This window comes from Erpetoichthys calabaricus, chromosome 13 (genome assembly GCF_900747795.2).
Source record: "Erpetoichthys calabaricus chromosome 13, fErpCal1.3, whole genome shotgun sequence".
In the NCBI taxonomy this organism is placed as follows: domain Eukaryota; kingdom Metazoa; phylum Chordata; class Cladistia; order Polypteriformes; family Polypteridae; genus Erpetoichthys; species Erpetoichthys calabaricus.
The window spans coordinates 27,389,383-27,406,101 of NC_041406.2; the positions used below are offsets into that span (position 1 = coordinate 27,389,383).

The 16,719-nt window shown below is 38.2% G+C and overlaps 1 protein-coding gene across 1 annotated transcript in view; it reads right to left on the minus strand.

The window, feature by feature from the left end:
• Positions 1 to 16,719, minus strand: part of fam135b (family with sequence similarity 135 member B) — a 242,546-nt gene that overhangs the window by 88,745 nt on the left and 137,082 nt on the right. Inside the window, exon 4 of the mRNA XM_028818042.2 lies at positions 11,761 to 11,900. Coding sequence (XP_028673875.1) covers positions 11,761 to 11,900 — 140 coding nt within the window. The remainder of the gene's footprint in view (positions 1 to 11,760; positions 11,901 to 16,719) is intronic.

A 16,719-nucleotide genomic window follows, 5' to 3' on the forward strand; every position in this document is an offset into this window, starting at 1 on the left:
TTCTAGACACATCTCAAGGATATATATAAAGGAAACAGGATGCAACTAACCTATGGAGTGCAACAGCAAAGGGTTAGAATACTGATATAAATGAGAGGATTTACTGTTTGATTTTTAATAAAATTGCAAACCTTTCTGAAAACATGTTTACACATTATCATTATGGTTATTGAAAATAGAATTGTGATAAAAGGTCCATGGCGAATAGCGATTTTTAAATAAATAATTGGGTCCTGGTGAGAGCAGGCTCTAAATGGATGTACATGCAGGTGCCAATCCAGGGTTGATTACGGTGCTTGGCATTCTAAATAAAATGAGATTGGGTCAGTCAAGTGCCTCATTCACACCTTGGAGTAGGTGGAGGACAGCACTTGCACCCAATCGGGCAGTATATTAGGAGCCTGTAAGGTGTAGAGGGGATCAAATCAAAAACAAAAAGGGGATGAAAGAGAGAACTGAGGTTGCAAGGAAGAGAGAAAGCCAGGGCATAGAAAAGCCTGTGTTGTGAGGAAAGGAGACAGTTGGTTGGGAATATGCCCCTAGGAAACAAGCAGCAGGTCTGCACCTGAGTGCGGGGCTGGAGAAAGAGCGCTCCTTAAAATACTGTGGAGGAACAGGAGTGGCCCTGTTTTATGGTGTCTCCCTCGTGATGCTGACAGTCTGACTGAGGGAGATGGGAGAGTTGGGTTTGGCAGACAGTTATACAGACACCGAGGAACTGGCAGTAGGACTTCGAACCTAGGATAAGTGGATAACTACACCAGTCAGCAGGCATCTCCTCATGTTGCAGTGTCCAAATGGGACAAAATGAGGAGCCAACAGATTTTACGAAGAGGCATTAGGACTGGTGTATGTTGGTAAAGAAGAACCTGCCTGGGATTTTAACTTCATCTTACTGAAATGATTTATTGCTTTTAACCGTCACTATGAACTTGATTTTATGGATTATTTATTTATTGATTATTTTTTAAAGAACTTGCACTGCACTTGGAACACTTTTGTCTGGTTTTTAATAAAATAACTTTGCACCAACCCCTTGTAGGCTGCATATGTCCTCATTTGCCCGGCTTATCACTATTGACGTTTCCAGGTTCAAGAAGCTCTAAGAAGCAACCAGGGAGAGTGGAGCCAACCCAGACAATCAAAAGAATGATGGGAGAAAAATGACAAATGTTTCCATTGAAAATTAAATCTACAACACAACAAAGTGTGCAAAAAGTAAAGGGGTCTGAACACTTTCTGAATCAACTGTTAGCACTTTGGGATTGCTAAAATATAAAGTGCAATATAAATAAAATTTATTATTATTTATTATTATTATTATATTTTATCAAAATACACTGAAAAATGATGAAACAAGCAAGAAAAATACCTAAAAGTATACAGTTACTAAAGCTGAAACCAAGAAACCCATCTTGACATTCATCATGGTAGGAGCTAGAAAGTGTGTTGTTGATCTTGGTGAGCAAGTTTGATGGACAAAATATACTTGCCACTTTAAAAAAATTCTTCAGATCTAACACTGCGCTATAGACAAAGTAATAGCTTCACACTATATGTGAAATATAAAAAGTTAAACAAATTTAAATGTTCTTACCTATACCAGGAAAATAATACAACTTATTTCTTCTGTTTCTGAGTAACACATGAAAGCAAATGTGAATTATTAAAGTACTCATGTTTTGTGAAGATATTAGCACTGTATTGCAACTGTTACTTTACAAATTAGCCCTAATTAACATCTGGCTTTGATTACACTATGCTAATATAACAGCAGGGGGTGGCAGGTAGTAGGCATTCGATTACGCTCATTTGTCACTGTCGCCTCCAAAATGTTAATGTATTATGTAACTTCATGATTAAAGCCTCAGTTCAAGTCTCTCAGCATGATATTATGAAGGACACTGTTGTGAGCATTTATTTATATGCAAGTTCAAAAGACCTGCCATTAGTTTAAAACCTTGGCTAACCTGATTTTTTTCAAGTTGTGACTCTAAGGTGGATTTTAATACCTTTCTTCTCTATATTGCAGTACCAGCTTATGTCACCATTCCTGCTACACTGCATAATAGACATTTTTGAAATAATTTTGTTACAAAAGAATTAGGTGTCGACTACATAAAAGAATGCATATTATGATAAGGCCATGCCTTGATTTGCCTGTAGTTATAGCAATCATTTATTTTGAGGGTTTGTTGACTTGTTCAAGGTTGGCTTTTGTCGTGTCTCTGTTGCTGTCAAAACAGACTCTGAAATGCCAAGACTCTAGACTTGAATAAGGTTGCTAACTAGAGACACTGCAGTGCGATAAACTGGTGTACCATCCCTCACCTTGCTTCCAGTGCTGTGGTGACCTTGTATTCACAACCTTGAATTCACAACCCCAAATCTCATCAGCAAGCTAGAAAAAGGTTAGTAGAAGAAGTTGTTTGTTCCTGTGTTTTCACAATTGTTAGCTCGGCTACCCCATAAAAGTTAAATCTTGAGTTTAACTTCCACTCTGGGTACTGACACTGTGTATTCTGTTTCTCCCAATTTGAGTGGGTGTTCCACTGGTTGCTCTAGTTTGCTTCACACATCTCAAAATATGTATGTGTTAAGCACATCCATCCATCCATCCCTGCAATGGCCTACCACTGTGTTTGTTCCTGGTTTATTCCTTGTACAGTTTTTTTTCTGAAATAGGAACCGCTTCATGAACAAATCTGTTGGATTTGTATCTGGATAGTTTCTTTCTTCATGATTGTATTGGTTTATGCCACTACTTCACAACTCCTACATATAGGTTTAAATTCTTCCTTTGACAATGTTGAAATGGAGTTTGCATGTCCTCTTTCAGTACTCCAGTGTTCCTCCCATATCTTCAATACAAACACATTATGATCACTGACAATTCTAAATTTACCAAGTATAAGGGAATGATGGTATGTGCCAGTGTGTTCTGTGGTGGACTGCTGCAGCATCCAGGGCCGAAACCTGCCATGCCTGCAGTGCTTCCACAAAAGTCTTTGTGACCCTGAACTGGACAGTTTGAGAAAACAATGTAAAGGGATAGATGGATGTACTACAGTGATCCCTCGCTATATCGCGCTTCGCCTTTCGCGGCTTCACTCTATCGTGGATTTTATATGTAAGCATATTTAAATATATATCGCGGATTTTTTGCTGGTTCGCGGATTTCTGAGGACAATGGGTCTTTTAATTTCTGGTACATGCTTCCTCAGTTGGTTTGCCCAGTTGATTTCATACAAGGGACGCTTTTGGCAGATGGCTGAGAAGCTACCCAACTTACTTTTCTCTCTCTCTCTTGCGCTGAAGGGGGTGTGAGCAGGGGGGCTGTTCGCACACCTAGACGATACGGACGCTCGTCTAAAAATGCTGAAAGATTATCTTCACGTTGGCTACCTTCTGTGCAGCTGCTTCGTGAAGCGACATGCTGCACGGTGCTTCGCATACTTAAAAGCTCGAAGGGCATGTATTGATTTTTTTTATCTGTCTCTCTCTCTCTCTCTGCTCCTGACGGAGGGGGTGTGAACTGCCACCTTCAACAGCTTTGTGCCGCGGTGCTTCGCATACTTAAAAGCCAAACAGCCCTATTGATTTGTTTGCTCCTTTGAAGAGGAAGATATGTTTGCATTCTTTTAATTGTGAGACTGAACTGTCATCTCTGTCTTGTCATGGAGCACAGTTTAAACTTTTGAAAAAGAGACAAATGTTTGTTTGCAGTGTTTGAATAAAGTTCCTGTCTCTCTACAACCCTCCTGTGTTTCTGCGCAAATCTGTGACCCAAGCATGACAATATAAAAATAACCATATAAACATATGGTTTCTACTTCGCGGATTTTCTTATTTCGCGGGTGGCTCTGGAACGCAACCCCCGTGATGGAGGAGGGATTACTGTATATGATTTTTTCTTGCTTACTTAACAACATACTTATAGGGGCCACATACAGGGTTTGTTCCTCTCATGTTCCCAGCGTTCAATCTCCCTATGGCCCTGAACTGAAATGCAAGATTAAAAATTAACAGATGGTTGGCAAGGTGTTACTACATTCTACCTGCTCGTTTCTACAGTGCCCTGTGCTTGTTCTCTTGAGGTCACTGTAGATTTTGACAGCTCTGGTGACAGGATCTCACTCTCTCTATACATTTCTTTTTTTGGTTATCAGTTTTTATTGCAAGTAAATTACAATACAAGTTGATGAGAACTTGAACATATTTTTATGTAACTGTTAAAATAGCTTAATGGAGGAGATATTTATCCACCTTGACATAACTACCTTCCACCCACACTCCCACCCAATCATGGAGTACCAAGTGAAAAAGAAAAAGGAAGGTTAAAAGTTAGATAGTGTCAATCTACACTTTCAGAAAGCTTTTCACTGAAAGCCACCTTTCAAGGCATCATTAATCCTGATAGAGGTTAGCTCTAAATGAACTAATTCATAAAATCGGGCCTGTCACTGCCTGTGACAAAGCGATTATCTGGGGACTTCCATCGAGTGGAGCAATAAGACGTTTGGCAGCAACATTCCCTAGTACAAATATTTGCATTTGGAGGGTGTCAAGATCTAGTGTTGAAGTATCTAACAAAATAAAGATGTGAGGAGTGCAAGGAGGATTATGACAAATTATATTAGAGACAGCCTGGGAAATAAGTTTCAAAAAGGAGCTGTACCACAGGGCAGAAACAAAACATATGCAGAAAGCTCCCTAATTGCCTTTGAGAACACAGATCAGGGGACAGCTTAATATAAAATCTTTTCTGGGGAGTAATAAAAAACCTGTGCATCCACTAAGATTGTGTATACTGGCAGTGGCGTAGCTAGGTGGGGGCAAACGGGGACATCTGTCACTGGGCGCAGCATCCAGGGGGCGCCAAATTTCCCTTCCCCATTGCATTTTAGCAAACAGGAGGCACTGAAAACCCTAGCTACACCTCTGTATACTGGTAGACATAATTTCTTGAACATAGTATCACATTTTTATCTTTAGCATCCCATTAGTGATGGTGACACGTATTTTCCATTTCAAGATCTGAAATCTCTTCCTATTTGAGGTATGTAAAAAATACACATAACTAACAAAGAACAGTATTCATTTTTGAACCTTTTTTTTTTTGCATTTCACAGCTGTTTCAAGTTAAAAGTCTATGCTGAGAGCAGCACTAAGAAGTTATCCTAGAGACACAAGTTGATCACAAGGCACATGCACTCACTGGGTGCCAAATTAAGGTTCTCCTCTGAATGTCTTTGAAATGTGTGAGGAAACGGTACTTACTATTCACAGAAAAAACACACTAGCATGGGAAAAACATGAGCCTAGATGTGGAAAGAGACCCATTTAGGATTTGAGCCCAGAGTCTTGGAGATGTGAGGCAGCAATTCTTGCTGGTACACCATTTCTCTTACATTAAAGAGTAAAGAGAGTCATTTGGATTGCTTGCTGCACCAACCTAACAATAAATGACAATACATTTTAAAAATGTATTTTTTTTTAATTGGTGTACATGCAGGTTAAGTGCCTTGCTCAGGGCCACACAATGAGTCAGACACTGGGTTTGAATGAGCGTCCTGTTCAAATTTAAATACCTTAGCCACTTTTTCATTATTGGATTCCCTACCTGCTTTTCTGAGTGTTGTTTGTTCTTTTTCCCATGTGGTGATGCTCATGTGCTGCTTGTCTACTAACAGCAGCCTCTGATTAAAATAAGATTGGCTACTTTCTGTGTTAATGGGAGCTTTTCCAATATCTAAATATAAATTATTTGGGTTACACTTTAGTTTTGGTACTACAAAAATGCATCTATTACTCATTTACTCTTATGTAACAAGAACTTCTTCTTTTGGTCTTCATAACACTTACAAAACATCAGTCGATGGCTTATTCATCTCTGTGCAGTGCGGCATATTGACATGATGCTAAAACCTTTGTTAAGGTTTTGTACACAAGAGTAAATGAGTAATAGATGCATTTTTGCAAGACAGTACCTAAACTAAAGTGTTTCCATTATTTGTGTCTTATTGTAATTGTGTATGTTTCAAATCATTATCTCTGAATATTATTTACCATTTTAACAATACCTTCAAGACTGGCAGTTAATTTGAAATAACTGTCAGTAAAAGCTTTATTCTGAGGAAAACTCAAAATATTGACACAACATATTTAATTATAAGTTTAATTTGGTACATGTGTGTTGTTTTTGTGTCGCAGCAGCCGTAACACTGCATCTTACCACGGAGACAATAAAATATCTGTCTGTCTCTATCCATCTGTCACACTGTGCATCTGCAGCCAGAGTTGGTAAACTACTAGTTATCAATATGATACTGTGATCTGTAAGCCTAGGTGCTTTTAATATACTTATGCCTGGCGCATGTGCATACATGATTACGCTTTCCTAATATACTATAGTCTAATACATTAACAAAGACATACTATGAGAGGACATAGGCAGAAAAAAGAGGTGCAGAGTACCACGTTTGGTAATGGATAGCAGAACATTAAAGAGTGTAGTATGGTTAGCAGATAGTTAATAAATATGCTAATAGAAGGTTTTATTAACAGTTGTAGTCAGATTCAATATTTAGTGCTGATCACCAGAAAATGTGTTTGACTTGTTACATTTTTTAAACAAAGGTACTGTCAAAACGGCATAAATGACTGTCACAACGATATTGTAGCAAAGCCATGCCTAAATTACAGATTAAAGACTTCTCCTTCCGCCTGTGCCTAGGAAAATGCATCTGTCTGACTTCTTTGAAGATGTATATATAATCAGCGAAGACCCCACTGAAGAACTGTAAAACAATGGTATTCTTCTTCAGGCCTCCTTCAGTTATTACTATACGCAAGTTTTAAAGCCTCATTGAAAAGCGAGGTAAATATGTCTTATATTCTTTGTCTTAATATCTCTGACATGATTACTTTGTGAAGTTATATTGCTTATATGGCTGCAATTCTAGAAGGACACATTCTCATTTGGCATGCAACCCCTTCTAGATACAATCTTTGACAGCTATCCATCTATCTATTTGAATTATTTATGTTTATATTCCATTAATTTATACTAGGGCTAAAAGCTATTTTTTAATATTTGCTTTCATCAGATTTAATTTTGTTGGTAAAATGTGTAAAACGTACAGTGTCCTGTTCTTATTGCTGTGTCCCTGGTGTTACTACTTTGGTAAAACTTTAGGTACTGGAAAAATGCATCTATTACTAATTAACTTGTATGTAACAAGACTTGAACAAAGGCTTCTTTTGTTGGTAATAGCACTGCACCCTGGTGATATTTCATTTACCTTACTTTATCTAGCATTCCATTTACAGCTTCATCTTACATATATACCCATACGCTAGCTTTCAAAAGTTTGTAATAACCCAGAATTTTTAATGCTTTTGACAGAGGTTAATTCCTTTTTTATCAAGATACCATTAAATTAATTTTAAAACACAGTCATGACATCCCTAGTGTTTCCAATGGCTATTACTGTTTAAAATGATTGATTTTTAATTTATTACTCACATATGACCACAAATACCTATTATCAGCAGCCATTCTTTTAGTGTTCTAATTGTAAACTCCCTTGGCTTATACAGTGGAACCTTGGTTTGCGAGCATAATTCGTTCCGGAAACGTGCTCGCAGTCCAAAGCACTCGTATATCAAATTTCCCCATAAGAAATAATGGAAACTCAGATGATTCGTTCCATAACCCAAAACTAGTCATATAAAATGAAAAATATAAAGTAAAAATACATAAAACAAATTAACCTTCACTTTATCTTTGAAAAGAATCATGACTGGTGTGAGTGAATTTCTAAACTCTTGTGGGATTCCACCCAAAGGGACAACATGCGGAGCAGTGTCCCAAAGCAATCGCAGTCTCCCAGTGCTGTAGCAGTTCACCATAAAAGTGAATCCGAAAAGATCGCAGACATGCAATAAGTGCCTGCCCTCGATGGGTGATACAAGGAACAAGGAACTAAATGCGCAGGGCGCAGTACTACTTGGCCACAACCCTGCCTGACTTCTGTGTTTGTGTATAGGAGAGTGGCAGATCCCGCTACAATAAATAACTGCGCTGTTGCTGTTTCAAGCTTTATAAAGCTGGTGTTGCTAAAGTACTGAGACTCAGCTTCGTGTTTTGGGGTGCAAGACGGGGACTCGCATGTCACAGCACACACACGCGCGTGTGCACATGCATGCACACACACACACACACACACACACAGAGTCATAATGCTGTAGTAAACAGTATACACTCGTATGGATGTTGACTATGAGTGAGGCACGCCGACTCAGACGGAGAATAAGAGACGATTGCCCACAATCCCGCAGTGAGAGAGAAGGAGAACCATCAGCTCAGTTGTGATCTCATGACGCTCAGCAGACAAAGTGTATACATACTACTCATACTGCAAGACCTTGCTCGTTTATCAAGTCAAAATTTATTAAAAATTTTAGCTCGTCTTGCAAAACACTCGTAAGCCAAGTTACTTGCAAACCGAGGTTCCACTGTACTTAGTTAGTCGTGTCTAAATGTTAATTGGTTATTAGAGAAACCACTGTAATTGCATTAGCACTGCTGAAATATGTTCTTCTGTTCACAAAAGCAAGTAAATTGTGTTTCTTTGGGCTACAGGGTACTGGCATTCCTAAAGATCAGGATTGGTTTCAAAAAGGGCCACAATGAAAACAGCTGTGTCAAAAAACCTATCAATCTATTGTTTTGTTTTTTTTCAGACACTGACAGACACTGAAGGAATGGCTGCTGAAAACGTGGCTTTGACAGTCGTATGTGAATAAAAAATTAAAATTCTGTCATTTGAATCAGTAATGGCCATTAGCAACACTAGTCATGACTATTTCAGTCATTGTCTAACCTGCTCAGCCCTGAACAGGGTCATGGGAGGCGCGCTGGAGTCTTATCACAGCTAGCACAGAGTGCAAGGCAGGGACAAACCCTGTACATGGTGCCAAATGACTTGTTTCTACTTTCAAATCAAGTTAATAACATCTTCATCTTCATAAAAATATTAATTTCTATTAAAAATATAAACATTTCTAAGTGATTACGTATAAAATACTGTATATGTTGTCACACACGTGTGTTTTGGAGACAACTAAAGGGCTTGAATACATGTGATTCCATGCCAGACCAGGGGGTGGCGAAGTGCACTAATTTTCCCCTCTCGATCTTTTGCAGACCATTCTAGGGAAATCCCGCCCGGCTCTGGGGCAGCCAATGACGTCCATTCCGGTTCCGGTGCTGATGAAATCACTTCCTTCGCTGGCCTTTAAAGCCGCCATATTGCCTGAAGAGAATCAGTTCTGTTTTGGACTCTGTTGAATGAACATGTCTTTGCTAATTAATCAGTTTTGCAGCTGGGAACAATTATATGGGTGGCTGCCCCAAACCTTCGCAATGTCTTATGGTCATTTTATGACACTGGCGTAGTCGGCAGGAGTGAAGAAACCTTGAAGAAAACGGGACCAGACCTGAATCATATCCAGGTGGGAGAGTACCTGGGCTGAGCTTTCGGGTAGGGATTGCGTCTCCGGATTAGCTCCAGGTCACCTAAATCAAATAGGGAGCGTATCGATGGGACACACAGACGTGGGCTGGTTTCTATGGGGGAAGCAATGGGGACTTATTATGCTCTCTCAGAGGAGAGAGGTGTCCTTCCCACTGGGGCTAAGGCCCCAAAGCAAAAATCATTTTTGTGACACTGTATATATCGTATTCGAGGTGGTGCAATGGTTACTGCTGTCGCCTCACACTTCTAAGGTCCCGAGCCTGAATTCCAAGTCTCACACTGTGTTGAGTTTATAATCCTTCCCCTATCTGTGTATGATATTCAACTTTTCCTAATGTGCAGTTTAAGTTAACTAAAGAATCTAAATTGTCCCAGCATGGATGTGTCTGTGTGAGTGAGTCCTGAAATGGACTTGTCCCTCATTCATAGCTGGTTCCCTCTTTTCACCTGATGCTGTCGAGTTAAGCACCAGCTCCTCAGAACATTGAACTACAAAAATAAGATAGAAAATTAATGTATGTTTATGTTAAATAATATGATACAGTAATCCCTCGCTATATCGCGCTTCGCCTTTCGCGGCTTCACTCCATCGCGGATTTTATATGTAAGCATATTTAAATATATATCACGGATTTCTGCGGACAATGGGTCTTTTAATTTCTGGTACATGCTTCATCAGTTGGTTTGCCCAGTTGATTTCATACAAGGGACGCTATTGGCAGATGGCTGAGAAGCTACCCAGCTTACTTTTCTCTCTCTCTTGCGCTGACTTTCTCTGATCCTGACGTAGGGGGATTGAGCAGGGGGGCTGTTCGCACACTTAGACGATACGGACGCTCGTCTAAAAATGCTGAAAGATTATCTTCACGTTGCTATCTTTTGTGCAGCTGCTTCCTGAAACGACATGCTGCACGGTGCTTCGCATACTTAAAAGCTCGAAGGGCACGTATTGATTTTTGATTGAAAAACAAACTCTGTCTCTCTCTATCTCTCTCTCTCTCTCTCTTTCTCTGCTCCTGACGGAGGGGGTGTGAGCTGCCACCTTCAACAACTTTGTGCCGCGGTGCTTCGCATACTTAAAAGCCAAACAGCCCTATTGATTTGTTTGCTTTTCTCTATCTCTGTGACAGTCACTGCTCCTGACACGCACTCCTTTGAAGAGGAAGATATGTTTGCATTCTTTTAATTGTGAGACGGAACTGTCATCTCTGTCTTGTCATGGAGCACAGTTTAAACTTTTGAAAATGAGACAAATGTTTGTTTGCAGTGTTTGAATAACGTTCCTGTCTCTCTACAACCTCCTGTGTTTCTGCGCAAATCTGTGACCCAAGCATGACAATATAAAAATAACCATATAAACATATGGTTTGTACTTCGCGGATTTTCTTATTTCGCGGGTGGCTCTGGAACGCAACCCCCGCGATGGAGGAGGGATTACTGTATACTGTATTTTCATCTAGTACAAAATAGCATCTTAAAGACAGGGTTAAGGGTAGGTATGTTTAGCTGTGGACAACGGCTGTCCTTTGGAACTCTGTAGGTATGCCCCTCTGTATTTACTTTCCCCTTTTGACTTCTCTCCGCTCACTGCTTTTACTGTGCATATCATTCTAAGGACAAATTATTATTACTTGGGATGCTAGCCTATCTGTTGTTCTAGAAATTGCATCTATTTTGTCATTTGGTACCAAATACCCAACGTTAGGTTAGGGTTTTGAAGAGATACTGTCCACCCCAAGAGGAAGACCAATGCACTGGTACACTGACTCCTTTACAAAATGTTATTCTATTGTAAGACACCCATCATTACTATTTCCATCTTATATATACAAGCTGTACACCATAAACAGAGTATATGTGCATGGACAGTAAGATAATGTGCAAATTCCTCAACAAAAGACTCCAGACTGGGGCCATAAAGTAGCAGTGCTAATCATTGTACAACTGTGTGACCCTAAATTAATAATGACTGCTTATAATTGCTAAAAATTGAGAGAACTGAAAACTCTTTTGAAACTTGAAATGTTTTATAACCCTAGACATGCTCTCTAAAACAATGCAAAACTTCTCAAAATATTTTTAAGCAAACGGTTTTAACAATGAATTGCCCCCAGTTTAAAAATACCGTTAAACTATCAGCCTCATAAAAAGGACACCAGAAGTATAATAAAAGTGCCAGTCTTATAAAAAGGGAATTCATAAAAGAGTTCTCACTTACTTTTTCTCCATCCAAAAGTAAATGGATCCGAAAGTTCATCTGGTCATTCACCACTATCTCTTCATTTCTATACAGTATCTGAAATACCCTGCTAAATACTACATTATCATGAATGCAAGGAGATGTAGGACTTGATTCCTCTGAAAAAAAAGAAAAAAAATCATTATGGCAGTTAATGTTCACAGCTACTAAAACAGGACAAAATGTTAATCATTCTGTTGTTTTTACAATTGTGGCCTAGTGACCAGGAAGATTATCTAGGAATATATAAGCTTGAATTTTCAAATGCCACAGCTCAGGCCTAATTTGGTGCTAGAAAATATGACTTGACCTGTTATCCATCCATCTGCTTAGATATTTAAAAAAAAAACGTAATTTAAAGATGGCTGAGGAGCTGGGCTATCCAGCAGCATTGGAAGCAAGGCATCAACCAACTTTGAGCAGGATGCCAGCCCGCAGAAGGTTACAACTGCTGTTAATATTGCACTTTCTTGTTATTAAAACACAGCCACTCATATTCTACCTAAAAACATGAGTGATCCTATCTAAAAGCAGAATGTATGTGCAGTTGATATGCAGTTAAAGAATGCTGATAAAAGATCAGAGCTGACCTCTGGTTTACTAAACTGATAGCTTACCTCTACTACTGTCAATGAACAAAAACACCAGACTGAAAATGCTACCTAATCACTTAAAAAACAAAGATAATGTATTCACTGCGGTTTAAAATTTACTGTATGTTTACACTGAAAAAGAAAATATATGCATATAACATCTCATTTGAAAGCTGTGAGTCTTCACTTTCCTAGACAGCTGCAATTAAAGACATTATCTTTTTTTATTGGTGTAGCTCCACTGCAAACTATGCACGCTTTGTAAGCCCACAGTGCTGATAATGTCTGGCTTTCGATGAGGATGGTGGTGCTTAAACACAGCAATAGCCTAACACTGTAGGAAGAAAAATCTGTTGTGAAATTAGAAGATGCATCCATTCAATTTTCATACTCAATTAATATAATTCAGGATCATCATGGGGCTTGAGCCTACCCAGGAAATATCAAACCTAGGCAAGGAACAATCCTTTTTTTTAAATTGAATTTATTTAAAGCATTAACATTCCATACAATCAAGTCAAACCAAGGTTATTATAGTTAACGAAAACTAAAATCAAAACAGAAACTATTATTAAAAAAACATTTTCATAAACTGAAATAAAATAATTAACAAAACCAAAATGAAAAACTAAAACTAAACAAAACTATTAATGTAGCTGAAAAGACTAACTGAAATAAAATAATCATTTACTAAAATATTTTTAGTTTTTGTTTTTGAATTAATATTCTTGCTGTTAGTCTTTAACCCTTGTAAGTTTTCTCTAAAACAGACAGTCATCCACCACGAGCCGCCCACATATATTCATCCAGTGAACGGTGGCTGGTGACAGAGGGCGACTGTTCACACAGCATTTGCGGTGACAGAGCAAGCTGAGTGTGGGTGTGTAAAGAAGTAAGTGCGTGAGAAATAGAAAGCGATTTGCGTGCTGCCTTTCTTTGTGCTTGTTGTATAACAAGAGGTAATTCAAACAACTGAAATCAGAATGTGCTGGTCAACAAAACCTTTTATTTCTCAGGTGTCTGCTTTTTGTTGACAGCAATTCACCTGCCACTTCGCACAGGAGAAATCATTTTTACTTTCTCATATACGAAGTATAGAGAAAGTATACAGTAGTAATCATGAAAAAATTCGACCTCGATATTTTGATGAATCTTGATGTTATAGACTAACCAGTGTCCAACAATACTGTTTTTTGGAATTGTGTGTGTAAACATGATAACTCAAGCACGCAACTAGATAGATGGATGAAATTCGGCATGTGGTTGTTACACCACAATTATAGATCTGTATTAACTTTTAGGCCAAATCCATCACCCGGGATGTGGTACTTTACCTGAACACATACTCGATTTTTTTTTTTTATTTATACAGCTGCAGAGTCCGATTTATTCAACTTTACTTTTGTAATAATTGTTCAATATATTATTAATTTGATTTGTTGTTGATGGTTCCTTAATGTACATAATATAAAAATATAATCATTGTCTTGCGGTTTACCCCTCAAATATCCATCCCCATATATACAAGAAAGTTGAGGGGAGAGCACTCCCTCTTTTTGAAAATAAAACGGCACTGATCAAGAGACTGACTAGGTCATCATACAAGCATATTGTTGCTGACCAATCACTTTTGCTTTAAAAACATCGTTTAACAATGAAGAGATACAAACAAAGGTAGAGAGTCTGACAAGTGATGAAAAACTAAACATACTAATGGGTTTTTGTATTTATTCCATATTTATTTTTTCTGCCTTGCATCCAAACCTGCTGCAGTAGGCTCCAGATTTCCTGCAATCCTACTCTGGATAAACAGGTTTAGTTAATAATGTGTATGTTGTTCTTAATCTCAGACGCTGTCTCTGTTGTTTTATGCCTGTCCATACTCCTATTACCTGCTTGCTCTGCTCATTATGGGTTTATTGTCCTTTATGGTGGTCTTTTCAAGACTCACTGCCCCTAACCTTGACACTACATGCTTGTTGTTCTTTGTTTCCCTCAATACAGCTAGGTGGGGTCTGCACACTCATTCAAGTCTAAGAGCCCTGTTCTTACTAAGCCCCTGTGATTTTCATGAGAAAATATTTAAAAAATTATAAAATTGTGTAAAATTGTTCATATTCAGTGTCTAGTTTTGATTATTCTTGTTTTTTTATCAGACAAAAACAAAACCAGATAGTAAACCAGGCAGTGTAGTAAGCTTCCACTAACATTAAACTCACATCCAAATCTGTTAAGTGTACAGTTCTGCCTGCTTATGACACAAAACTAACTCCGTAGGCGCTCCATGCCATAATTACTAAAACTAAAACTGAAACTAATATATATAAAAATAAAATAGAAATGTCTTTGTGAAATAAAAACTAAACTAAAACTAAAAATACATGATGAAGGAAAACTAAAACTAAACTGAATTTCCAAATAAGGTCAGAAAAAATATAGAAATAAAAACTAATATAAAAAGGCAAAACTACAATAACCTTGAGTGAAACTTAACAAAACTAAACTCAATTCAACCCTAACCCATGAGAAAGAGAGGAAGGCTAACAGCCAACAGAGAGAAAGGAGTCTTTCCCCAATACGTATGTATTTATTCTAAAATGTTATTGATGAGATCCTGCCAGATTTTTAAAAAGTTTTGCGCAGATCCCCTAAGTGAGAATTTGATTTTTTCCAATTTGAAATAGTATATGACATCAGTTACCCAACTGACTTAACAGAGGTGGGTGAAGATTCTTTCAGCTGAGCAAGATAAGTCTACGTTCTAATAGTGAAGTAGAGGCAATTACAGTTTGATTGTCCTTTTCCACTTTAAGCCCATCTGGGAGTCCACCAAACACAGCTGTTAGTGGATTAGGAGGGATTGTGACACCAAGGCTGTATGACAGGCATTTAAAAAGTTTTGTTCAGAATGACTTTAATTTGTTACACGCCCAAAACATGTGACCTAGTTAAGCTGAAGCTTGACTGCAACATTTGCAGGTTGGATCTTGCCCTGGAAACATTTTGGACAATTTTAAATGAGACAGATGTGGTTGATAAAAAAAAATTAAGTTGAATAACTGAATGCTTTGCAAATATTGAGATAGAATGAATCCTGTGCATGGCTACCTTCCACTCCTTTTCTGAAAAGCTGAGTAAGCGATCCCTTTCCCACTGTACTCTGGGATCTTTAAAAGAAATTAACTTTAAAATGGTTTTATTATATAAATGCTGTCTGGGTCTTCAAGACTGATCAATATCTCTTCTGGAATAGAAATAGTTTGGAGGTGAGGAAAATTGGGAAGTTTTTGTTTAGCAAAGTTTCTAATTTGGAGATGGTAGAAACTAAATTTACAGTGTAATTGTTCATAGGATGCAAAGACATTACACTAGTGAGGGGTCTGGGAAAAGAACAGGAGAAAAACCCATGTACACACAAACAACTTGCAGGCTCCAAGGAGATTATTTTTTTTGTGAGATAGCAGCAGCACCTTACCCTGACACTTAGAGCAAAGGGTGCATTCTATAAAAAAAGGTCCCACTTTGTACCATCTGCGTGAGCACATTTTCACCTACACTATACCGTGTTCAAGAGTTGCTTTTTCCAGCTTCGTCTTTTAGTCAAGGTTAAGCCATTTTTATCTCCTAGGGACCTTGAGAAAGTTACTCATGCTTTTATCTTCTCTTGGCTTGATTACTGCAACTCACTGTATTCTAGGATCAGCAAATCTGATACGCAGGTTGCAGTTGGTCCAGAATGCTGTGGCCTGTTTTTTGGTTGGGGCAAGAAAGTTTGAATCTATATCTCCAATTTCAGCCTCTTTACACTGGCTGCCTGTTAATTTCAGAACTGATTTTAAAATTCTGCTGCTGGTTTTTAAATCAATACATGGGTATGCTTCCACCTATTTATATGAATTGTGTGTTATACACTAGCTATCCAGACAGCTTAGATCTACTGGTCAGTTGTCTCTGGTTGTCCCTCGTACTAAGTGTGAAACTACAGGGGACTTGGCTTTTGTGGTTGCTGCACCTAATCTGCGGAATTCTTTACCCAGTTACATAAAGGAGTCAGCCTCAATTGAACGGTTTAATACTAGATTGAAGTAGCATTTCTGTTCTCCAGCTTTTCTGTGACCTTCAGTGATACTGATGGTTCCTTCCTCTTAGCCATTTGTTTTGTTTCAATTTACTGCAGGTTTGTATTGTGTTTTAATATATTCTATTAATTTTATTTATGACCACCAATCAATCATGCTTTCAAGTTTCTCATTCTTGTACACCTCTTAATTAAATTAATTATTCCCTTCTGTTTGTAAGTTTAAAGGGTCATTACTGTCACATGTAAAGAATAGGAGGAAATTCT